Source organism: Theobroma cacao, chromosome 4, assembly GCF_053813885.1.
Source record: "Theobroma cacao isolate CCN51 chromosome 4, ASM5381388v1, whole genome shotgun sequence".
NCBI lineage: Eukaryota > Viridiplantae > Streptophyta > Magnoliopsida > Malvales > Malvaceae > Theobroma > Theobroma cacao.
This window is the reverse complement of record NC_142642.1, coordinates 35,936,863-35,962,897: the sequence shown is the minus strand read 5'-3', so window position 1 is coordinate 35,962,897 and position 26,035 is coordinate 35,936,863. Positions and strand designations below refer to the sequence as shown.

Below are 26,035 nucleotides of genomic sequence, written 5' to 3'. Positions count from 1 at the left end.
CAGCCCTATAACATTGAATAATTTATCATCTCCATCGACTTTTATTTCTTCACAAATAAGCATAACGTCAAGTTATTGCAAACAATTAGAAGCCTGCTGGGAGGATTTGTGACATCTCCTGACCTTTTTTCACAAAAATCAAATTATCACCTTATCTTTTTGAAGATTTTGAATACTCTTTGGATGATTTTATTAAGAAGCCATTAGGTGTTTATATACAAGTTTCATTGTCAATACAAAAGGAAAAATAATCTATGCAATAAAGAGAAATTTTCTACATCAAGCTAACGTTATATGACCAAGCTTATAATTAAGGAAAATTACAACTAAAATCACTAAGTCAATTAAAATAGTCAAGTCAACCAAATCATATCAATTGAAATGGTCTTCATTATATCAATCACGGTAAATTAAAATCATTAATTGAAATAACCTTCATTACTAGGATCACTAATTGAGATAGCATTGAGATACTTGTATTCAAAGAAACAAAGTTTGTGTTCAAGATGATGATAGATTGCTAATTCCGCAAGCTTGCACAAGGTATCAACATGCGCCCTAAGCATGGTTCCTTAATCTTAATTAAATTAAGCAAATTCAGTTTAATTTAATCTAATATTGTACTTAACACGCGCTTATTAAGCCGGTATGATTAGCAATTTAAGTTGCTTAGATAATTTTGGGCTGACAAACATATAGATGAGCATCCTTCGAAAAATGGGATTACAGCAGATCACCGGTAGATCCAATGGCATTTGTGTGTGTTTTTAATTTAATACATAGCAAAGCAAGCTTCAAATTTCTCAACCATAGGTATAATTTTATTAATATTAGTCAGAAGAATTAAGACTTTAGGGGGGGAATCACTTAATTTAATACTTGACCTAAGAGTAAGGCCTGCACTGGCATTTTCAATACAGTAATGTAGAGCAAAAGTATATATTATATGTTATGGGATTCACCAACAACATTCAATTTAATTTGGTCCACTCAGAATTTTGATCAAATGATCAACATATATAAATGTCATTCTAGCAAAAAATTCAGAATAATTGATATATTTGAATCTCAATGTCTATTAATATTAAGAAGCAAACTAGCAAAATACTCATAAATTGAGATTATGAATTTCTTCCATTAATAAAAAGAAAAAAAATGTATAAGATAGTTAGCACTTGGGGTAACCATAATTTAACTCAATAAAATTGATTATGAGCACATATTTCACAAGGAAAAAAAAACAAAGGTTCACAACTCACAAGCACCTCCTAAAGCAGATTGAGCCATAAATGTGAAAGAAGTCAATGAGTCAAGAATAGCATAGTAGAAACAAACTATGTTAAAAGTTTAAAGCATCCTACTAGGTACTAACCCAACAACTTAGAGTGTTGATGGGTAGTATTTAACATTGCCTATGATCATAACTAAGCTAACAAAGGGTGACCAATCATGTGGCAGAGGAAACTCTCCCAAGTGGGTCAATCTAACATTCCATAATCATCAAAAGAATGAAAAGAGAAAAGAGAAAACAAAACAAGGCATGAGAAAAAATAATTAAGATTATGGACTTTTGGAAGGAAGTGGAAATGGAAGAGTAGCTTTAGCAAAGCACCAACACATCCCTGATTTTGAGGCCATATCACGTGAGGATGGGAATCCAAATTTTTGCCTCCACTCATACACCTAACCAAACCGAAAAAACCTAATATAAAATATTATGAGCAAAACGTTATTGTAATAATATAATCTTGAATAAAGTAAGGTTTTATTATTTAAATTATCATGTAAGACCTAAGCTTTCCCCTTAAACTACTACTTTAGGACCATATGGAGCCAAACGGCGCTGCTGCCTCTCTGCCCCCCCTATTTTAAGGGTCGTGGCCTTGGGAGTTTCCCCACTGGAATCTATACACGTTTTGTTTCTGTCACAATCTCACAAGTTTATTCAAAACAAACCCTATTCACTCACACCCCACCTTTTGCCTTTTAACAAAGGAGGTAATGCAACATACAAATAAATATTCTTAGGAGGGAAAGACTTTTGAGGAGGGCAACCTCACACTATATTAGGTCTATTATCTAAACCTAATACCATTAATGCAAGTATATATAAAGTTTTACAATTGTCTCTAAAGAAAGATCACTATACTTGGAATTAGAGATTTTATTTTAAAAGTTTCGAGCTCGAATATGAAAGAAAAATGATTACATATATCTTATTATATAACTTAAAAATCATATGTAAAAAAAAAGTATAATATTAAAGTCAGAATTTTATGATTTAGGGTTTGAATACCGATCCGAGAGGAATCTTCATAATTCAATCCAAGGGTCAGTTTCGAGAGCTCAAGGTACATCGTTTCATTTATCTATTGCGTGTACATAACATAAATACATAATTTATGAGAACATGAAGGTGAAAGTGACCTAATGGGGTGACAAGAATGACAAATTAATGAATTGTCATGTGCAAATAGACATGACTTTTTCACTAGAGTAAGAAAACAAAGAGAAAAGCATAATAAGCTCTTTTGACTCTCATCTTGGTTAAGGACAATATGCAGTTCATGTTTTTATACGCCTGTAAATGGTGGAGTTTAGTGACTAGTTGTTTTTGTTTTAACAGCTCCTAGGCCCATGCTGTCTGGACTCTACCAATTAGTATAATTTAAATTATAATTAAACAATGACTGGTCAATGTGATTTGAAATCTATCTCATTTTTCAAATGTATTACTTGGGCAAGAACCGAAAAAAAAAAGATTAATCTTTGGGCCCATGCTTGAAGGGACTAAGGGGCTACTGTATTATTAAAATATGAATTTGATAATTTCTATCTCTATATATTTCCAATTTTTGCATAGCCTTTCAATCTCTAATCAACATGGGCTTGGAAACCCAATGAAATTTTAATGGGCTTCACTCTGGTCCAACCTTACCCAATTTTGGGTAGGCCTTTGGCCCCTCAGACCAGACAGACAGCAAGTCCAATTTGTTGTTGGGTCTTTGAAGCCTAGCTCGACCAGTCGTCAAATGTGGCCCGATTTTGGAAGCTCTGTCATGAAGCAATTATGGGAGTGAAAAAAAGAGCTCGTCCTTCTTGGATTTCAAGTGTCTGCTCTGCTGAGCGCTGGCTAGTGTAAGGTCTCCGTTCCGCTTTCTCTGCGTGAGCGAGAAAAAGGAAGGAAAAGGGCGGGAAAATGGAGGCGGCGGGGAGAGCAGTGTTGGTGTCACGGCCGGTGACGTTCGTAACTGGAAATGCCAAGAAGTTGGAGGAAGTCAAGGCCATCTTGGGCCAATCGATTCCCTTTCAGTCCCTCAAGCTTGACCGTACTCCCTTTTTCTCCCCCCCAAAATTTTCACTCTTTTTTAGTTTTCAACTATTTAAATATATATATATTTTTACATTTTAATTCTTTAGTGCCTGAACTGCAAGGCGAACCGGAAGAAATATCCAAAGAAAAGGCTCGTTTGGCTGCTGTCCAGGTTTATATACCCATATTCATATGCTTTATCATTTGTAAAATACCCAGATATTTTTTTCCAAAAGGCATGAATATTATGTTTAAGAAGTTATATTTCTATTGGATGGGAAGGTGAATGGACCGGTGTTGGTGGAAGATACATGTCTTTGTTTCAATGCTCTAAAGGGTCTTCCAGGTGTTTATCATCTTCTATATTTTTATTTGTTTCTTTTCTTTTTGGGGTTTAGTTAATCATTTTTATTGTTAAACTATTTGCAGGGCCATACATGTAAGTTCTAATTCATTCTTGCTAAATTCAAAAGGTATAAGCTTTATTCTCACTTCAGTTTGATGAATTGTAATTGGAGAGAATTGATTAAAATGGACAGAATTGAAATGCATAACAGTTTTATATTTGTGCTGCTGTTGTTTTGATATTGGAGAACTGAACCTGGTCAATTTATGATTATTCTACGAAGAATAGTTAGGCCACGTTTCAGCCAGCTTCTGCTACCAGCTTTCAAACCATCTATTGATTCCTTTGAGTTATTGTTTTTGAGGGTTTGATTCTAATCAAGTCCATTTAAATTCTCAAATGCCCTTTATGCATTATGTGTTATATACTAGCACACAAAAGATCATTGTTTCCACAGTGGAGGTTCATTGTGTTAGTATAATTCCCTGCTGAAAGGAGGGAATGGTAACTGCTCTCACTTGCAATAGTCCATCTATTTTAGAAGGATTTTTTGATATCTTCTGTTCCTGTTGTTCCCATTCCCTCTTCATTTTCTCAAATTTGATGCCTAATCTTTGTTATGTTATGATATGAACAATATTAAATTAGATGATATTGCAAATAATATATGTCTCTCATAATCATCATTCTTTTTCAATGGTATGTTCACATTCTTGTCTTATCTAATGTGTTCTGCAGCAAGTGGTTTCTGCAGAAGATTGGCCATGAAGGTTTTATTCTCATCATGCGCTCTTTCATATCCTTTTATTTTGTTTACATTCATCAAAATTTTAGGCTGCTTCCAATACTTTCCTCTGATCTGTGACTCTTTCTAGGTTTAAACAACTTGTTGATGGCATATGAGGATAAGTCAGCTTACGCATTATGTGCATTTTCTTTTGCCCTTGGACCTGATGTTGAACCTATTACCTTTCTAGGGAAAACTCCGGTATGTTTCCATAAATTGTTATTCTGCTTTCTTCCCTTTACTCTCTTATCATCTCAACTTTAATTATGGCCAAGAAATGGTGTCAAATATGACCATAACAAAGGACAAAGCAATTTGGTTTTGGACTGTACAAATTTACCTTGTTTAGTGAATAAGACCAAAAGTGTTATACTAATCCGAATGTGCTTGTTTGTGTATGATGTTATTTAATTTAAATATGTTTTTGACAAGAATGGAAAAGAAAGAAGACAAGGAGAGAGAAAATGGTTGTGGGGGCGGGGAGAAGGTGTTCCTGAAACTTCAAGGCATGAATTGATATTAGTTACTATGAATTTTCTCATTTCTAATATTAAAGCAATGTATTGTTCTTAATGATCTGATCATAGTGCTGGATTTATGTTGATGGTTTCTTGGTCCATGAAAAGCTAAAAACCACATGAGGAGTATCCTGCTCTATCATCAACTTATTATTTTCATTGTTATGTTTCTGAGTTTAAACTGCGTCTGCATGTCTGTATTTTTGGCAAAGAGATTTTAAACCTGGACCATGATTTCCTGCCCTAATTTACTGGGCAGTTGATGAGATGTTCAAGTAACTGAATTGTTAGTTCCACTTCTCTTTCCCTCAAAAAAGTTTATTATATACTGAGCCTCATACCAGACGCCTAGTTCAGCTGCTTGACCACCCATATGGAAGAAATTGAGTTGGGAGGTCACACAAACAATAAAGAAAAATGTGTTATGCATGAAAAGAGCATCGAAGCCACAGAAGATGATCTAAGATGATAATTTTCATGTAATATGGTCCTATTAATATTTAACTCTAAAATTTGCACAGATCTTGCAAGAAATCATTTATTAAGAACACTTCTGTCTGGGTTGCTTCTGGGTTCAAATGTTCAGCCTGTTAGACGCAATGACTTTTGTTTAGTATGTGCTATATTTCTGCCAAGAACGAGATGAATTAGAATCTTACACAGTAATACTGTAAGCTGCAAGTACTTTTGAAGTTAAGCATTTCCTAGCAGAGAAACATATTTTTTTGGAAAATGAAAGAGAAAAGATCGAACAATGACTAAGAGTGTTTGGTTCTACGCTCTCATGTGCAGAAAGATTTGTATATCATTGATAAGGTTAAAGACCTAACATCTTTGAGGATTTTCTTCAGTAATATCACTAGCATTTGGCCAAGTTTTCCAGGAAGAAGTTGCCTGGATTTGTCTGTAAATTAACAATTAATTAAAAAGGAGTAGGCGGAGGGATTTGTGAGATAAATTTGAGAGTGACTAGGAACACTAAATAATTCTTGACAGTACATTCATATTATGTCCAAGAATTATCACTGATTTAAAATATGACTGTGATTGCAGAATGAAATGAAATATACTTGCTGACATATCTTTGTTTTTATTTTTTGGCTGACATGTTAGGGAAAAATAGTTCCTGCTAGGGGACCCAATGACTTTGGATGGGATCCTATTTTTCAACCTGATGGCTATGACCAAACGTAAGGCTTTCATTTTTAACTTCTGCATTCTGTATTATGATCCATTATAATCCAGTCAATTAAACTAAATAACAGTAGGCCTTTTGTTGATAGAATTATGTCTTGATTCCTATAGATATGCAGAGATGCCGAAGGAAGAGAAGAACAAGATTTCTCACCGTTATAGGGCTCTTGCTATGGTGAAATCCCACTTTGCTGAAGCTGGATACAGTTTTAGTACTCCATCTAAAGAGTGAGCTAAAGATCTTCATTGTTGCCATTGCATGGTAGATTGTCAGACAGTTGCAAGCTTTCTCCAGCGTTTTCACTTCTCCTGATTCCTGTAAACGGTCTGTGGTAAAAAGCAGCAGAGCGTGGAACAAGGCTTGTATGGTACTTACTTTGTTTTAACAGGGACAACAATAAATGTTGCAATTTTATACAAATATGTTTGCCTAGTGCTTAGTGGGGAAAAATCTCCCTTACTAAAAATCATTGAGAACCGTGCTTTCAACTTAAAGGATGTTTCTTATTTGATATATATCAATCGGTGTCCTGTAATGTAAGGCATGCTATATGATTACACAGCAATTACTGAACTAGATATGTGGACACTACCTATTTAATTTGTCTCATAAGTACATTTTAATATTTGATGAGTCTTAATTTGCAGACAAGTGACTGCTTTATGTTAGGATCTTCAGTTTTTGTGAGCTTCGAGACGGACAGATGAAGATTGGTTTTTAAAGCCAACCACATCTTCCATTGGTGGTAGACACCAGATATTGGGTTCAAATCCATGCAGCCTCCTAAAAGTAGCCTTCAAAAAGGTTGGTGTCAAAAATTTGTTGCAGGCCAACCAGAGAGAGTATAGCCTTTAATTTATTTTTAGGACTGCTTAATGAATTAAGGTCAGTGGGAAATGGGATTGAATGGATGTTTCATGTGACCAGCAAGGAGAAAAGTGGTCCATAAGAAATGTGTCATAACTATACAAGCAGCTTACTATGGTTGAAGGGGAGATGAGCATGATATTTCTGACAAGCTCTCCTTGTTTATTACTCTGGATTGGGCATACATCTAGGCCTGTTGGGGCACTATTTTCGTAGGCTTCTATATTTCACCGACTTTCATAGAAAGCACATATTCTCGAGCATTTATCTTTTTTGGCAATTTGCAAAAGATATTAGGAGAATGTAGAGGAAGAAAATCTCTCTTTTCAGGGCATTGCCGATGTTGATATTTTGAAGCTCAACAACTTGGAGTTCAATTATTCGAGATATTTATCTATCATTCAAGTAGTATTCTAGCTCAATCCACTATAACTCTTGTCAAAAATGCTTTAAATATGTCAAATATGTCGATTTCCCCCCCTCCAACAGAAGGTATTAGATGGCTATACAATTTTACATAGCTGGTCTCCCATCAGTTCACCCACTCCATTTGCATGTTAAAAACTGAGCTCACGATGTTAAACTTTATTGAGGTAAGAGATGCTGCTGGTCAGCTAATTTGGTTTTATCCTGTCACCCTTATAGATTGTGCATTTGGAAGAAGCTAGGATTCTGAATGAGATCATGCCAAACACAGCCCCGCGATAAGTAATCGTGGTCCTGATTTTCTGGATTATGTCACTCACAGTGCACAGCGAACTATTGTCTCTACTGTGCAGGTGCTGCAGCATCCCTTCTTTGAACAATTTATTAACATTTCGTGACCACACCATACTGGCATATTGGCAGACTACACGAGATAAGAATTTAAGGTTCAGCTTTGAGCATTTAGTGAAGAAAACAATAGAGACGTTTGGGTTAATGCATGAGGGTGGAGGGGCGTAGTTGAAATGACAGTAGCAGTGGATTTTTCACGTGTTGTAGCATGCATATACATGTGCAAGTAGGGGGATAGAAAGAGAGAATGGTCCCATCCCCATCCAATGCCTTTTGCAGCAGCCAAAGAACTTGTCACATGCCGAATGGGCCCCTAACACCACATGCAGAGCATTTGGTGAGTCCTTCATGGTCCACGTGAGTTTGGGGGTTCACCCTTTCCCCTATCTGCCTCACAGGCATCCGTTTAGTATGTTTTAGCCACTTCGTTGTTCAAGCTCAATCGAATTGTTTGGGACAAGGCATGATCCTCATTTACTCCTTGCCCTTAAACCAAGTGGCAGTGCATTAGCATTTCACATGGAAATTGAGTGAACCCTCTTGTGGGTATTGCAAACTTCTTGGAATTTGGTTGCCGGCCCGTCTACTACTTTCCCAATCAATCCTCTTCAGTTCCATTATCAAAGTTGTGTTTAAGCTTACGTGCCTGTATAACAATCGAGTATTTGGGATTTCCATTTAACCATTAATTGCACAATATGGATTACATTGCATTGCCTGATTGGTATATCTGCCCTAGAATTACCGGTGGTATCATTTTGAAGCTTTTCATACGGAGGAAGAGATGCTGGTAGATTATTCGGTCATCAGCAACAAGAAGGCGGTTGAAGCCTTTAAACTAATTCCCACTTAAAGCAAATGGGTGATGCATCATTTGGGTAAGACCAAAAGCTAAAGAAAGTCATGATACAAGTAATTATTGACTTTTTTGGGTCATGTGGGGATGCCGGGTGCGCACATGAAAGAATCACTAATGCTGGCAGAGGTAAGAACATGAACAGAGGAGCATTCCGATATCGGTGATAGCCACAATTGCAGAACCAAAAAGTGACAAAAAAAAAAAAAGAAGAAAGTTTGTTTCCATTGAGAAAGAAAAAGCAGAGAAAAGTAAAAGGTAAAAAGAAACATCACTGCTGTTGACTATGCATCATCTGTAACAAAGTCTTTCAATAACTCGGAAGTTTGACATTCATACTGTTGCTTGTATGACTAGACAATTGAAAATAAAGATAAAAATAAAAAAAGAAAGAAGAAAAAAATCACCAAATCATTCAGACCTATAAACCCAAAAGACAAAGGAGTATGTAGAGACCAAGATCGACGCTGGGGGAACAGAAGGATGGACCAAATGGTGGTTAAAGAGGGAAATTGGGTGAAGCTGAGGAAGACCGGAAAACTTTAGAAGGAGATAAGAAAAATGGACAACGCTTCCGCACCTGCTCCTAGACAGATTTTTTTACTTGAGTTGAAACAGGCCGAGGTTGAGAAAATTAACAGATTGACAACCAGAATGAGTGGAGTGGGTAGGACAATATAATGACAATGTGTAAAAAATGTACACTTGTCAAAATATGTGATGATGCAGGTAGATGGGTAACGAAACAATGGATAGAATATGGATATTTGGTAGGTAGTGATTTAGATTTTTAGAATAATGGCAGAAGGAAAAATCAAACAGATCGTAAATGGCCGTTTGTTCAGCCAATTTAATAATTTGATTGAGGGGGTATACTAGCATTGCCTGCCTCTGCGGCAGGGAAGAGCACCAGCATTGGAAGTCATGGCTCCAACCATGGAAGAGGACTTGGCTCCCAAGCTTGAGGCCCTTGCATAGCTTGCTGAGGCTCCAGCACCAGATGGAGTGAAGTAGGCACCATTAAGCAGCAGGTCTCCTTCTGAACGCCAGTTCCAGCTCTTCCACTGGCTTTCACCGGTGTCCACTCTCTTGGTGACCTGCTCGAGCCAATCAATCATAAAATGATCAACATATTCAGGATGTGAATCTCACCTGGAGACTAAAAGAATGAGAGATTGAGACAATACCTCCTTTGCAAATGGGTTTGTTGGAGCTGCATATCTGTTACCCTGGCTGTTGATGGTAGGATTTGCACTTCCACCAATAGCATACATTTCCCAGTGAGTGTAGTCATTGTTCACCACATGGAAGTACCCATGCCTACACCTGCACATTAATTGTTCAAATTCTAGATCAATTCTCAGATCAAACTTTTTTACTTCCATTGAAATTAACAGGAGAAAAAGGATAACAAAAGGCTTTAAATGTGAAAGGTTGAATAGATTGCACTACCTTGGCATTCTCTGGATAAGTCCCTCTCCAAAGTGGTTGTAGGCAATGGTCACTTGCATCTGCTTGTCCCTTGTGTAAGAGTCACTGTGTCCCAGCAACATTACCTACATTTAATCACAGTTGCAATACAGTTAGCTTTACCATTAACAAGGATGCTACAGTAAGCTATTGAGCTACAAGAGAAGTATGCAGAAAAATTACCTCATTGTGATGGGTGAGGTGGTTGTTGGAGATGGTAATGGCAGTTGAGCCCATGACAGCATCAACAAGACCATCAGCACAGTTAGAGAGAGAATTGTGATCAACCCAGATGTGGCTTGAACCAAAGATGGAAATTCCATCACCATCAGCCATTGTCCTCCACCCAAAGTGAGAAGGTGAGCTTCTCACCATGGCATTGCCAGTAGGCTTACAGTCATGAATATGAAGACCATGAATAATCACATTGGTAACAAACTGGATCGTGATACATGCCCCGTTAGCAATATGGACATTCACTCCACGACCATCAATGGTCTTGAAGCTGTTCATGATCAACTCCTGCTTCAATTGAATAACCATGTCCCTCTTGAACACAATCCAAAGGGGCTGGTCCTGGATCACAGCATGACGCAGGGTCCCAGGTCTGGGGTTAACAGGGTCATCATCACCAGGGTCAGTGACAACGTAGAAGCGTCCATCACGGCCACCAATTGCATTCCTTCCAAAACCAATGCCACAGTCAGCAAGTCTCTTCCTGTTCTTTTGCCAGTTGGGGTCACAGCGCCAGCAATCATCAATGGGGTTGCCAGTTCCACATGAGAAGAACCCCAACTTCCTCCTTTCGGTCACATTGCGAATATTCCTGCCATATCAAATGTACATTCAAACATTAGCATTACTATTAGTGTTACTATTAACAGCAACATATGCGTTAAAATATTAATTTTTCAAGGTCTAAGGATTTCAGGGTACTACAAAATTATTAACATTTCTGATTTTACTATGAAAAGGGTTAGTAAATTATTGTCGGTGGAGGGCTATACTTAACCACACTGTCCATGGTTGCTCCTCCTAAGGACCGTAATGAGATCCGAACAGGAAAGTGCATAAAGCCATAAACTGACAAAGGGCATAGTGGATGTTTTGTCAATTCATGAGGACAAATGGGTCTTTGCAGATGTAACGGCTAGGAATGCCGTTTGGTTTCATTTTAACGAAAAGAAGGAAAAGAGGGTGTTTGTACGTTCGTAGCTTGTCCTTTGGCACCAAAACCGTAAAAGCTGTTATATGCAGAACAGTATAAAAAAGGGAAGGAAAGGAAGAAACAAAAAATCTGCAGTTTTAATTACTAACACAGACAGTCCCTTACCAAATTGTTGTTTTCCTCCAACCATAAATTGAGAAAATGACTTGGCTTTGTTTTGTTTCCATTTCCATTTCCATTTACAATAATAAAAAAAAAAGGGTAAAAGGGTGGGGTGTCAATTATGTCATGATTATTGGGGAGAATGATGTTGCCAAAATTTGCATGACTAGACAATCAAACGTGCATCTACAGTCATATGATGTAATGAAACTTTATTACTCTTAGTTAAAACGGTTGATTTGGACAATTTATTTGAAAAAATATATATGTGTACCCTCGAGTACGTGTAAAATTGATAGAAAGAAAAAGACAGTAAAGAAATAGAAAGGCCGTGAGACACGGATCTGAGCATAATGGTGGTGGGAGGATATGCAGTTAAAAACACAGCAGGAGAAAAATATGTCATCATCAAGAATGCAACAGATATTTGTAACGTGAAGATTTTGATTCCCTCGGATGCGCTTTTCATCAAAATTGTGTTTTTTTTTTTTAAATAAATTCGTTACTATATCAAAATTTGGCCAAGCATGGGTCTTTTAATGAAAATGGGGTCGTTTGGTAACATCCAACAAACTAATAGTAAAAGTATGCCTACTACCATCATTAATTTTCGTGAACTACTCTCCTCCTTCGCACCAACTTCTCTCCCCTAACTCCTACTTAAATGACAGTAATAGATAAAAGCAATGCATGCAAGGAAAAGCAAAAGAGTGAAACAGAGAGACCCACATGTCAATCATGGTCTCAACCTCGGCTGCCACAGCCCCTGGGTCAGGCACCGCATGCTCATTCAATGGCTCAGCCTCTTCTGACCTGAAAAACCCAACCAAACTCGCTACTTTAAAAAAACCACCCAAAATAATATCAATTTTCTCAATGTAAGGACACGTGTCCGTTTGCCAAAGCGAGTGCAAAAATAGATGTAGACGACAGCAAGTGCACTGCTCAAAGGGCACTGTCCACTAAAACTCCCAAAACCGTTAACAAAAGCGTAGCGAGGGAGGAGAGGGAGAGAGAGAGAGAGAGAGAGAAACCGCGAGGCGACTCGTCGGCGGGAATTACTAAAAGGACTAAAATGCCCTTCTACATTACACAGCCTTTTTACTTTATGGAAAATTGAAGGGGCGGCATTTGTAGTACGATGGTAATTCTGGTTAACTAACGAAAGAAAGGAGGAATCTGAATAACGGAATAAACGGTTGAGATCTAAGGATCTGGATCTCAACGGCTGGGATCGTTATTTTATGGTTAGACTGGATAAAATAGTACCTGTTCCCAACATCCAACGGTCCAAGCATGAACGGAAGGAGACAAAACTAACGGCTAAGATCACTTTTTAACAAAAATGTAAATGCTCCAAAAGAGAAAAAAAAAAAAAGAAGGGCAAAACGCCATTGTTTTGAGCTCTGCATTACCTTGCTGCCATTGTTGAATTGTTTGAGCTCTGCAACTTCTCTGTCTCAACATTGCTGTAAAAAAACATAGAAAAAAAATAAATTGAGAAAATACATAGTAATAAATGAAGGATGATATTTTATAATATTTTTGTAGTGAGTAAGGGGTCATTTCACTTTTCAGTTTGCATTAAGAAACGGCAGTGAAATTTCATTTTCTACGTGTTAAATGAAGGTTCTGAAGGTGGATAATAACGGAGGCCTTTTATACAGAACTCCACTTTGTTTCTATGACTTAAAGGCAATGAGCAAAGAATAATGTAGCTTAATTTTCCAAGAATATTTTCAAGATCTAGCACGATGAAAATTCTACATAATTTGGATAATAATTCTCTTTAAAAAAAGAAAATGATAATGCAGATTAAAATTTTGCAAGCGAAAAACCCCCCAAAAGAAAAACAAACATAGCAGAGGATTCTCTGTTTCTTTCACTAAACTAAAACAGAGAAAATGTAGGAAGAGAAAACTTGAAAACTGAAGCTGAAGAGAGAGCTAGAGAGAGAGAAACCTCGAAGTGTTGTCGGTCCGTACAGCGGCCATTGCTCCAACAAGAAACAGAAAGAGAACAGCTGAACAAGCGAAAACCCATTTCTTGGAAACCGCCATTGCAACTTTCTCTGCTTCTTCGGTAGTTAAAAGCTTTTCTCTCGTTTTCTCTCTATCCAAACAGACAGCCCAAAAAAAATAAACAGGAAAAGCTAAGAGAGAGGAAAGAGACCAAGAGAGAGCCAAGAAAAGAAAAAGGAGGAGAAGAAGAAGAAGAAGCAGGGAGAGTCAGAGTACAAGCTCCAAGGAAACGGCCTTTTTATAGAGCCACGAGCAAAAACCCAAAAAAAAAATGAAAATTAGAAAAAAAGAAAAGACAAAGACGACGCCGTGAGTTACCCAACCCAACGGTAGCGTTTCTTGGTTAGGTTTACTTTAACCAATAAACCTAAGTTACCTAACCGCCACTAACCGTCCCCTCTCGGCTCTGCCTCCCTCTCTCACGAGCACATCGTCGGTTCTCACGTGCCATTTTACCCCGGTTTTAAAAAGTTCAATTTTATTATTTTAACCGAGGATTATGCCACGTCAGATATTACGGGCGTACGGGGGAGCAGATGTCACAGTTTCCTGCTGAATTAGCGGTATTGAATAAAGTGTTTTTAAGCATAATAAATATGGTGAATTTTATTTATTTTTTTATTTCTTTTAATAAAGAAATCAATTGGAATATTGGTGGTATGAATATTACGTGTGCGCCAATCACGGCCTTAGCAAAGAGAGAAAATTTGACACCAAACAAGGTTCAACGAAAAGGGGTACGAAATGGAATTCATTCCTTTTCTCTCTCACATGCTGTTGTTAGATATAATAATGAGTTATGTTTGTTTTTTAAGTCATATTTATGACTGTGTTCGGTTAGCGTTGAAATAGGAACCCAAATCAATAACTAAAATTAGTAATGCAATTGGAACAATAGAATTTTATGGTAAAGTTTATTAACCATGAAAATTATATTTGATAGTCCATGGAGAACACAATAAACACATGGATGTCTTATTGACATGTCTATTTCCTCGAGAAAATTGTGTACAGAAATATATATTCCAAAAAAAAAAAACCAAAATCTCGGAGGGGATTTCCGTTTTGGTATTCAATTACAAGAGTCCAAATTGTTGTTCACAGCGTCATGTGTTTCCCAGGAAATAATTCCTTCTTCCTCTTCCTTTATTTGTTAAATTTGAATTGCCCTATATGCAAAGGAAGTATCTGGTTTTGTTCGAGTCAAAAAGTCAGGGCAGTCAACTTTTGGACTGGAACAGAAATGGAGACTTCGAATTGTCTGAACTACATTTGACTGTATAATAAGGAAGAAAAAAAAAAGACTGTATACATTAGCTATATATATATAGAGAGAGAGAGCTAATGCACATGTGAACTTGAGGAAATCATGAGCATGAAAGCCTGATAATGCCAAGAATATGCATGATTCAAGGAAAGGAAACTCATAGCAATTGAGCATTTCTAATAGAATTGTTAATTATCATCTGAAACAATTTAACCACCATTATCGAAATCGATGAATATGAACTTGAAAATAGAGTAGATTTTGGTCAAATGAGAGTAAAGATTTTAATGTCTTAGGTGCTTGTGTGTCAAGGGAGAAGGTTCGACAATGTTGAGCTGGGAGTGGATTTCTTGACCTGAATTTCTGCTATAAATACGTGCGTCTGAGGCTAGAAGTTATTAATTATTGATTAAATGGTCATTACTTAATTTCATCATTTGATTTGATATCGGGTTTGAATTAAGTGATAAATCCAGGTTTAATTTTGGTCCAAATTCGATCAACTAGCTAGTCAAGTCCACCGGACTAACTGATTTTGATGGTATAACTAAATATTAACAATAAATAAATTAATTAATTAAATATGTTGACAAGTACAAAATTCATCAAAAACAATATGAATCTATCACAAGTACTCAATACTAATGCGTGAAATTAGTCAGTTATTTAAGCCAATCTTTTTTGTATACGATGAAGACATAATATTAATTGTCTAATTTGATGTAATTTTTCTTTTTCTATAGAATCATGTGATTATTTTTAATATTAATCCTTTTATTGGTTTAATTATATCCAAAAATTGAGTCAAATGGATAATCCAATCTCGTGAAATATTTCAAACTCTGGCCAAATTTTGTGGATCAATCAAATAGCAAAAAACTGTTTCATAATATTGATTTATGGGATATGTCTTCTTCAAGTAAAACATTTTTCATAACGAAAATAATTTTTTTTTCCAATTCACTCTTGTTCTACCATTTTTATAATGAAAAGAAAATTCAAAAAGAAAATATACCCACTCACACACAATCCAATTGCTAAATTATTATTTTGTGAAAAGTAACAACCATTTTAAATTTTGGGTCTTGAAAACTCATCTAATAAAAAGAATAACGTTTATCAAAATTTTCATTTTAACAATTCAATCTTTTATCATTTTTTTCAAAATTGACTGCAACATTTTCATTAATTTTGAAATAATTAGTAATCAACGTTAATAATGAACGTATGCAAATTTTTATTTGTTAAGAGTTAGTGGCTTTCACACGACAACTGTTAATCTCATTAATAATAATTACGACTTATTTTCATCAATTTTTTTAATATATAAGATCAAAAAAATTGTATCTTAATTTAAAAGAAATAAAATGTTATATCTTAAAATGAAGAATTTAGTGAATGTTGAATTCTACAAATGAGCATTTAGTCAATAAATAAATAAATAAATTAAGAGACACCACATGATTCTTGAAAATTAAAACTTGTTGGATTATTTCAAAATTCCATCTTTCTTTTTCCTTTGAAGTTAAACGACATATATTTTTTAAGAGATAAAACTAGTAAATAAATATTAGATTATTCCAAAGTAATGTGAAAGAGTTAGACCCAAAAATCTTCCCTACCCTTCCATGCCATTTGCTGTCCAATTGAAGAACAAGGCGGGAACAAAAGGAACTTTTAAATCTTTGCCATGGCAATGTTAAACCCAAGAAGATTAAGTGTTTTGTAATATAATTTCTTACCAAAAAAACAAAGTGTAAACCGGAAATTAACTATTTGCTTAAAATTTCGAGCCAAATTTTCACTATCGCCTTTTTGGGGGCACGATTATGTTCCCATGCAACAGCCAAGTGGCTCCCATCATGGCAACTCCTCCACGCTTTGTGATCCCCCCCTTCTTCTATTTGCAGCTTTACCCTTTATTTGTCATATGCCCAAAAAGGTGAAAACACTTCATCATGATGAAATTGCTAGAATTTGCACCATTGATTGCGTGGACCAACCAATCTCTCATGGGTTTGTTATTTTGGTCTTGACTTTCGTGAGTTCGGAAGTTAAAATAATTATGAAAGTTCAGGAACAAAATGATGATCAACAGAGCCATCCATTGTATACCAAGGGTCCTAATAAACCCTTGATCTATGCATCAGATTATATGACTAAGAGAACCATGAAACAAATAGTTCAGTTTGATTACTGATCTTCGTACTAAATAATCGAACAGTTAAAATTTAATATGAAATTATATAATTTTTGAATACGGAAAAATATTATAAGATTGTTCTTTGGGAAAAAAAAACCTAGCACTAATTGAAATCCATTTAAAATGTTTTGATTGATGGGTAAAATTATAGAAGGAGGCCCACAAAAAACTCATCAAATACAAACCAATTTCCACCCTTAACACACACGCAAGAAAGGAAGAGAAAGGATTGTGTCAATGAGTTTTTGTCACTCTTTTTATTTAATTGAATTGAAACCTTTTCCATAATTGAAAAGGAAAAGCTAGATTTTGTAGGCCAAGGTTTGTTAACCAGAAATATGGCCCCCAGGGTCTAACTTCATTTGCTTTATTTTTCTTTCTTTCTTTCTTTCTAACTTTAACCAAAGTAGGTTGCAGCCGAGAGTCAGGGGGAGAGAGTCTTGACCAACTTTCCCCTTCTTCCCATTTGGATTGACCAAAACTCCCGGGCTCTAACTGAGGCAAAAGTCATTTGGTTTTGGCTCATGATCAATTTGACTTTTTAAGTTGTTTTGATTTAATAGTAAGTTGCTATCAGCCTGCTAATTATGTAAAAAATAGAACAAAGTAATCTTAATATTGATGCCACTTGCTGAAATTTGCACCGAACTTTACTTATAGGGTGGCTGCCTCCATAGACAAGGTTGGGTACAGCATGCAAAGCACTGAATTTTTATTCAAACCCAAGGTCTTAATTACTTCTTAGTTTCACACAAAGCTTGTGGGGATTATTAATTAATTAGTCTTCTAAACTAATTAAGAAAATTAATAGAGAAGGCTTGGTGGGATGAAAATTAATCATCAATTTACTTTTGCATGAACTGAAAATTTCTCAACTTATTTTTGGTTTTTACAATTTTCTTATATATATATATATATATATATATTTATATGCATATATAAATCTTCCCCTCTTTTAAAGAAAGTAAATTAATGTGTACTGAGTTAGGGTTTGCCAGGTTGGATGAAAGAGAGTTCAATCAAGGAGGGATATAAAATGAAAGGTTGAGAAGTAGGAGGTTTTAATTTGATAGCAGGGAGTCTTTGAGCCACGGCTAAATAATATTTGGATGGAGTAGAGCTGAAGTCTTTCTCGTGTAGCATTATGTTTCTTTTTTCTTTTTAAATTATTATCCTATACATTGGTTGTGAGTTTAAATTCTAATATACTAGGAAAGATTAAAGCCAATGAAGTGCAAAAGAAAGGTATTGAATTGAATCAAATTGAATGCTCAAACTCTTCCATGGGAAGTGCCGACTAATTTACGAATCTTGGCCAAAATTGATGGGGAATATGAGCCCATGAATCCATAGTTAGATTCGCCCAACTATCTAGTGAAGGAGTTGTCCTACACCTTCATTGATTCAATTTTTTTGGGTTCTTTTCACCGTATCAACAGCTAGATAAAGCATATCAATAGTCATAGGGCAAGTAGGATTAAGCAGCCAAAAAAGGGGAAAAAAAAGATCAATGATGTATATACAAAGCTGAAAGATGAACCAAGTCGGTATCTGTATTAATTCAATTAGGCATGTGCTTGATAAATTATGAACATGGGAAACTATCACTTGACCCATAATGTTCCCCAACCATACTCATTTGGCCATGAGCATCAATTTGAGCCATGAAATTTTGAGCATAACCTCTCCCCTACTACAAATTGCCTCAAGCTCACACTGTTCGAGTCCCATATCTCTGTGTTTCTTATTGGTTGATGCATGTAGATTAGGATCAGATCGTCCTCAAAAGTTCATTTGGTTGGATAGTGACATAGACCAAGCATGTGTGGCTCCATGTGCATGGTGGAACCATCGGGTACCACTTATCAACATCATCTCTCCTTTATACAACCCTTGAAAAATTCCTCTTGTTTATACACTCTACTCTTCTAAGCTACAGTTTCTCCGTAAGATATAACAATCATTTTCTTCAACCTACTTATCTATTTCGATACAATGTCAAAGTTCAAATTTAAAATTTAAAATTTTCTTTAATAGATCTTACGATTCCGTTACAATATTTAAATTTGTTCAAAACTTAAACATTTTTTATAAAAAGAGGTATCCATTTTCGTATTAGCTATAGCCATATGTACACGTATTTCCTCTTATGAACCATTGAAAGGTCAAGGAATAACTCCATTATCCTAATGTTGTGATATGATAGTAACAGTGCTACATCAAGGAAGCAATTTTGTTTACCAAAGACATTGCAAGACAATGAGACGTCATATGTTTGTTGTCAAGTGGACCCCACTAATTGCTAGTAGTTAATTTGACAATTCATCCAAAGAGATTTTGGATTGTTGCTTAAAATTCGAAAATGAGAGCTTGCAAGAAGGTGCCCAATAGTCTCACCCATGTTTCCACACAGTCACACAAAAGGTCATAATCATCAGATGATGCAAAAAAAAAAAAAATGAAAGCTTTATGTTTCGATAGTAACAAAAAGGCAAAGATTTGGGTGTTTAATACAATGAAGAAAATTAGAAAAATCAAACCAAACGGAGTTAAATTGTTTGATTTTTCTTTTCTCTATAACAGTTCTTTTTTATTTTATTTATTTATTTTATTTGTAAGATAATATAAAATTGTATATGAGCATTTAGCTCATTGGTTGATATATGATTTTTTTACTTAAAGAGTAGGTGCAAATCTTTCTTTTGTAAGACCAAAAAAAAGTTTTATTGTATATTTAAAACATTATTTTTTTATTTTTATATATAAGTTGGCTTTCAATTATAATTATTTTTAAGTTATAGACAATTAACTTTACATTTTAGAAACATCTGCATTTTTAATATAATTAATGGCTGACTTTTGAGGCTAATAAAAATTTCTTTTTTTTTTTTTAAAGGCACAGTCATGTGCAATGCACATATAATAAATGCAGATAAGTAAAGGAAATAAATGCAAAAGGGAGCACAAACTACAGCTGAACCCTATAACAAGTACCTCAAATCAATACAAACAATTAATAATTAATATACATGCATGTGTGTATTTCTATACTTAAATCAAATTAATACTGAAGAAGTGTAATTAATATATGGCGGTGTTTCATTAATTATTCATCATTCTATACTTTACTAATTTGAATTATTTATAAAATTAAATTACTTAACTTATATTGGATTTTCTAAATTAATTACAATTAATTTCTGAATTATAACCTTCTTCTATATTTTTTTTTTCTTTCTAGTACTTACACTTCAATAATTTAGACCATCAAATGTGTGATTATGAATTAATCAATTTATCAAGCTATAGATATTTTGTATTTGGTTAGCCAATCAAAATTCCAGACGAGACTTATTTTATATTATAGTAAATGCGTGTAAATCCATTCTATACATTAATGCCTATATACTTATGATGGTAAAAGGTACTATATATGTCATTGTAGCAGTATTTTTGTTTACAACAACATTGTAAAAATTTTGCCACATGAATGATTTTGAATGGACCACAAATTGCTACTAGTTCATGAATTCATCCAAAGACTTTTTTTGGATTGCTAAATGGTGTGGTAGTCAAAAAGTATTTCCTCATAGTTAGAGAAAATGTCATAGTCACGATGTGGAAAATATGTGAAAAGTTTATGTTATGATAGTAACATAAGGCAAAGATTACTTTTTTTTTTCATACATATGGTCATTCATAGATTCCTCCTGAATTGGAACTTAAAGTGTTTCAAGTAATGAACATTTAATTAGAGAAAGCAAAAACAGATCGTTCATGATCTCTATCTTTTTTATAATAATAGTTTGATTTAATGTCGAAACTCGAATCGGAAATCTTAAACATATTTATCATAAAAGAATATTTTTGTGCATATAATATATAAGAATGGAGAAGAGATGGAACATTAAATCTTTACTTAATAAGAAATTGTTAGGTCCATTTTGGATTATTATTTTTATGATAAGAAATGGACAGAAATGAGGTAGCATTTTCTTTTACTCAGACATTTCCAACATGTGTGATACGTGCAAGTTGTCAATTTTGGACCCCCCACCTTACCGCTGGTAGTAGATGAAGTCGTTCAAAGAGAATGGGGTTCTTTTTCTTTCAAGTTTAAGCAGTGTTTCCTCAAAGTTACACAAAGGTCATAGTCACCCGAAAGATGATACACATGAAAACTTTATGTCACGGTAGTAACATTATGGCAAAGATTCTTTTTAATGTGTATTCCAAATAAATGTTTATTTTATTTTATTACATACATCAACCTAATAAGTAAATCAAAAGCATATGAAAAAAATATACTATTAATGGATTTGTTTTATTCAAAATTTATTTCTATATAACTATTAAATAAAACGATATGACGTGAGTTAATTTAAATTTTCCTTTAAAACCAAATCAATTTGACATGATTTAAAACTTTTGTCTTTTTATATAATTTTTTTAACAAATTAATTTCATGTACCCATTTTAATTTAACCTATTTTTTGTTATTTTTGTCATAAATTCCACCATTTTTATTCAAATAATAAAATTTTCTTTACATAAATGGATAAGTTAAATATGAATTCAATGAATGACTAGACAACTAGATTGGACCCATACAACATTGTTTAACAAGAATAATTTCAAAGTTTAACTTAATTAACCCATCCTATTAATTTATATTTGTGGGTAAACGGTAGATTGATCAACATTTTCCATGACCTAAATGAGTACACTTGTCATGACGCCAAAATTTTCAAAGGACTGAAATTGATGTATTTCAACTAATTGCATACCAAAATGATTAGAGTTTTGGTTGTTAATCACATCAAATCTGCAGCCTTTGAACCTGTCTCAACAATGTGGATAACTTATAGGAATGTAGCAACTTTTACACATGGCTAAGGGTGCATAAACTTCTCTATATTTTATTTATAATGCAATTATTCATAGAATTTGGAATGAAAGTCAACTATATATGGTTGTCATTCGTTTTATGTTCTTTGTTTTATCAATTAATAAAAAGAATGAACAGAATGTTTGATCACTAATATTAAAAAAAAAAAAAAGTCTCTCCCCCTTAACCTTTAGTAGTATTTGGGTTTTTCTAGAGGGTGCATGCATCCAAAATTTGTCTATAAAAAATTTATCATCATAAAAGTAAACCCTCTTTCAAATTCCCTCTGAATTCTTAATTTAGGGTTTAGAGTTTCAATTTATTGTAATGTTTTTATTGATTGACATCAATCCTTTTCTTTTTTGGTACAAATGACTTTGGATTGCGCTTAAAATCTCAAAATTGTAATATCAGATATTAACTGTTGGAGTTTTTGATCGGATATGAAATCATTCTTTTTATAACAACTAGTAAGTGCTAAGAATTATTTAGATATTGAAAGAAGAAAAGAAAAAAAAAATGAAGGATTGGCTATGAATTCAATTCACCAACTCCATCGAGATGGTTGCATTGACAATTTACTTCATATGGATAAGAAGTTAGAAATCAGTTAACCTGACGACCTAATTGATTGGAAATGCCTGTCATGAATTCTGAGGTTATTTGATGGAATATGGATGAAGTTTTCTTTGACTTGAAAAGAGTTGAAGCCACGTTTATGCTAAGAGTAGTTTCATTAGTTAAGACATCGTCATCTTCATTAAGTAATGCTTGCTTAGTTAGACTGAATTATTCACCTTGTTACACTCTTGACCTAACCAACATACAAACCATCAGTTCTTGAATTCTAAGCTGCATGCGTTAATTGTCAACAAAACTCTAGAGAAACTCTTCTAATCTAATTTGTAACAGTGAGATGCATGCATGTATCTAAATAGAGATGGGTTTAGCTCTTTATGAATCCATTAATTGTTGGTTTCCAAAGTACTCAAGCTGAATTTTTTTTTCCAAATAAGAACTTTAGTGTATTATTATTGAAGCTTGCATTTTGTCTTCCCAACACAAGATTTTCTTTTAATCTACCCATTCTAACAATATTAATGCGTGTTTATGGGTGCAAGAACTCACAGATCAAGGATAACGTGGAAACATTACCTAGAAAACAAAGATTTCTACCTACATATAACCCTACATATAGCACCAGATAAAAGCTTATAAACCCTCACCCTACATGAATTTTTTTTTGTTTAATAGTAATTAAAGAGTTAAATTAGAGTGAGACTTCAAATCATATAATCTTATCTGATTATATCACTATATTATTCAGATTCAAAATAAGTGCTTATATGATAATATGTTCAACATGAATGTGCTTAATTATTTTTCAAGTTTTTCGTTATATTTAAATAGTTGGACATCTAAATTAGTATACATCGAATGAATGTATGTACCAAGTACAAATATTTTGAAAAAAAAAAAAAAGAACTAATGAATCAAAGCATATTGATGATCTAAATTCAACGTTTCAAATAAATATATTTGTAGCTTCCTATCATTCACATACTCCCACAAATTAATCCACAATCCTATTCTCACAAAATCTGCATGTTAAAGGTGGTCCAAAATGGACCAACTAAGCCCGCAACCAAAGAGAAGGGCAGGAGTAAATAAAGCCAGCTCAAACATGGGACCCGTATATGTATATATGGACCAATCATCCGTCACCAACCACAATCACCGACCACCCACCCCTGGCCGTGCAACAGGGCTAGCTTAGCTAACATGCTCTTCCTTCCACTCCCCGCTCATCAAGGAACTCACCAACAACTACGCGTAGAAACAACAAATGTTCTCACTTTTCCAATTTCCATTGGTTTACAACTTTCCCCATCTTTTTCTATGATTCTTCTACCTTCTCCTTTTCCTCTTTATTCTTATTCTTATTTTATATTATATTTTTTTAACTTCTCATCTTCTTTTATTTTTTAATCTTTGCTTGCGGAGTGATTGGCGGAGGCACACCCCTTATTTTTTTAAAAGAATTATTTATTGTTTAAGAATTAATAACATATATATATATTTTGTTTGAAAATGTTGGATAAAGGGGTAGAGCATGTGACATTGCATGCCCAAAGTAGCTGTACGGCCAGGTTGTTGCAACAATCTAACGGAAGAATCTTGTCTCTCTAGAACAAAAGATGTCATGTCTTATCCACAAAAACAAGAGAGCAAAAAAGGGTTTTGTTTATGTCATTCTTTTTACAAATAATTATTATTATTTTTTGTTAGAAGGTGGGGGTTGAGGATTCCTTTTAATGTCTATGATTAAGGAGGTAAAGGGGGAGGACCAATCTTTTGTGTGATTTACAGGCACACATTAAGGCATTAAGAGTACCCCACCCATTAAATTAATCAACAAAGCATTTTGCATAAAAGAATATATCAGAATATAATGTATTTGTTTTAAAGGTATAAGCAGTTCAGTTACAGTTACAGGCAGTTTAGATTCAAATAGTATTGGCATTACAATATTTAAAAAAATTTTGAATTATTAAAAAAAATAATTAAATTTTTATTTTTTTATTACGTTCAATTATGTCTATATATTTTTAGTTTAGGTTAAATAGGTTTTTATGATCAGCATTAATCAATTGTCATTAATCAAAATATCACTTATCATTTTATAATTATATACTACGACATGACGTTAATGTGCTTAGTGAAAATATTACATAATCATATTATCAAATTTTATCAACATATCACATCATCATTCAATAAGTTGTCTATTTGATTTTATTTTAAAACTATTGCACCTATTTGGAGCAATGAGCAAGTAAACAACTTAGTTACAACTGCGATAAGATATTATGATCTTATAAGAAACTTGTGTTTGCTATTAAGATCAAAATCATCGCAATTAAGACTCATTAGGTGTCAATTTTTTTTTGTGATTTGTGATCAAACGCTTCTTTCATAGCAATACCAAATAATGGACTGTAGTGTGGTAATGGCATCTTAAACTTTGGAGGCTAAGTTTTTACCCATTAACGATTTCTTGTCCTTTAAAAAAGGACATTGAACTAATATAGATGTCTTTGTATGAACTCCAAATTCATTAACTAGTTCCCAGCTTCTGGCGTTAATCCTATTTAGTTGGTTGTTATTCATTGGTACCTTGAAGAAGAATGAAGAGACCCAATAGTCAGCTTTTGTTTCAAACATTTTATTGGCTGATCAAACAGTTTGATTGTTTGCTTAGAAAATGGAAAGAAATAGTTGGAATGGTCTTATCTCTTTTTGTTAAAGATATATTGGCCGATTTGATAGTTGGGGTTGCTTCATACAAACTAACACCATCAATCGCTTTTCATTATTCAAGTAATAAAACCTCAACAAAATTTTCATAATTTGTCCCCTTATATATTTATATATTTATTTATTTGCAAAAGCCTTGGGGGGAATTGGAAAAAAGGAAAAGAAAATGTGAAATTTAAGACTCATGGTCTGGATCCAGTTCAATTGCTTTATGTCATGGACTTTTATGCAAGCGAGATTATGATTACAACCTTCTAACTCAAGCCCTTCTTATTACCTAGCTTGGAAATTGAGAAGAATAGTAATAAAAAAAGGAAAGAAAACTGGTGATGATGAGGTTGAATGTGACCCAAATTGTTACAAAGAATTAAAGGCTAAGCAGAGAGGATCATAGGTCCAGCTCTGCAGCTTAATATCTTCCTAACCAGTTTTGATATGCCAAAAGCCGCAATTATTCCCCAAACCAGCTGGACTGAATTTGACATGCATATATATATTTCAAGATTGATTGATTTTGCTATCCAACTGGTGATTTGTCCGCCCTAATATAATTCCATTGTAATTAACCCCACACTCACATGGGTCTAAATCCCCTTTCTCTATCAACCCAAGATTCTGGTAATACTTCATCTTTTGTTTCCACCAACCATATATAATCAAAAGAAAAGAAAGAGGGGATCATGGCTTACTCTAAATCCCATTCTGATTTGGATAACAGTTTTAGATTTAAGCAATAATTTCAGCCTCTTCTCATTAAAAAAATAAATAAAAAGAAAACTTTTCAATGCCTTTGTAATAAGGTGATTCCTTAAAAATAAGAAAAAAATGTTCAAGTATCAAATTCAAATTTAGACATCCAAATAAAGTGGATAAAGGTAT

General features: G+C 34.1%; 2 protein-coding genes across 4 annotated transcripts; one reads left to right on the top strand and one right to left on the bottom strand.

The window, feature by feature from the left end:
* Positions 1–3,082: 3,082 nt before the first annotated feature.
* Positions 3,083–6,732, top strand: LOC18602796 (Inosine triphosphate pyrophosphatase family protein). 3 transcript variants are annotated; one of them, XM_007034405.3, is made up of 8 exons: positions 3,083–3,329; positions 3,421–3,485; positions 3,596–3,659; positions 3,743–3,752; positions 4,398–4,429; positions 4,535–4,647; positions 6,078–6,154; positions 6,278–6,732. In XM_007034405.3, exons 1-8 carry the CDS (start codon positions 3,200–3,202, stop codon positions 6,318–6,320), a joined length of 534 nt encoding a protein of 177 aa, XP_007034467.3. In that variant the 5' UTR covers positions 3,083–3,199; the 3' UTR covers positions 6,321–6,732. The 3 variants fall into 3 exon arrangements, with proteins under 3 accessions (XP_007034467.3, XP_017975043.2, XP_007034466.3); XM_018119554.2 differs by having other exon boundaries at positions 3,084–3,329; positions 3,436–3,485; positions 6,270–6,732; XM_007034404.3 differs by having other exon boundaries at positions 3,086–3,329; positions 6,270–6,732.
* Positions 6,733–8,918: 2,186 nt separating this feature from the next.
* On the bottom strand, positions 8,919–13,692 carry LOC18602793 (putative pectate lyase 1). The gene is made up of 7 exons (XM_007034401.3): positions 13,422–13,692; positions 12,875–12,928; positions 12,189–12,272; positions 10,313–10,955; positions 10,112–10,215; positions 9,847–9,985; positions 8,919–9,756 (listed from the first exon to the last, which is right to left on the bottom strand). The coding sequence occupies exons 1-7, from the start codon at positions 13,517–13,519 to the stop codon at positions 9,535–9,537; spliced, it is 1,344 nt and encodes a 447-aa protein (XP_007034463.3). The 5' UTR covers positions 13,520–13,692; the 3' UTR covers positions 8,919–9,534.
* Between the last annotated feature and the right edge of the window lie 12,343 nt (positions 13,693–26,035).

Bases quoted from the DNA above. Each gene is read 5' to 3' on its own strand.
- LOC18602796 (XM_007034404.3), top strand. From the start codon at position 3,200: ATGGAGGCGGCGGGGAGAGCAGTGTTGGTGTCACGGCCGGTGACGTTC. The intron at 3,330-3,420 runs GTACTCCCTTTT...TTAATTCTTTAG, and splicing joins TCAGTCCCTCAAGCTTGACC to TGCCTGAACTGCAAGGCGAA. The intron at 4,648-6,077 runs GTATGTTTCCAT...CTGACATGTTAG, and splicing joins CCTTTCTAGGGAAAACTCCG to GGAAAAATAGTTCCTGCTAG.
- LOC18602793 (XM_007034401.3), bottom strand. From the start codon at position 13,519: ATGGCGGTTTCCAAGAAATGGGTTTTCGCTTGTTCAGCTGTTCTCTTT. The intron at 12,273-12,874 runs GTAATGCAGAGC...TGGGTTTTTCAG, and splicing joins AATTCAACAATGGCAGCAAG to GTCAGAAGAGGCTGAGCCAT. The intron at 9,757-9,846 runs GTATTGTCTCAA...TGGCTCGAGCAG, and splicing joins CAAACCCATTTGCAAAGGAG to GTCACCAAGAGAGTGGACAC.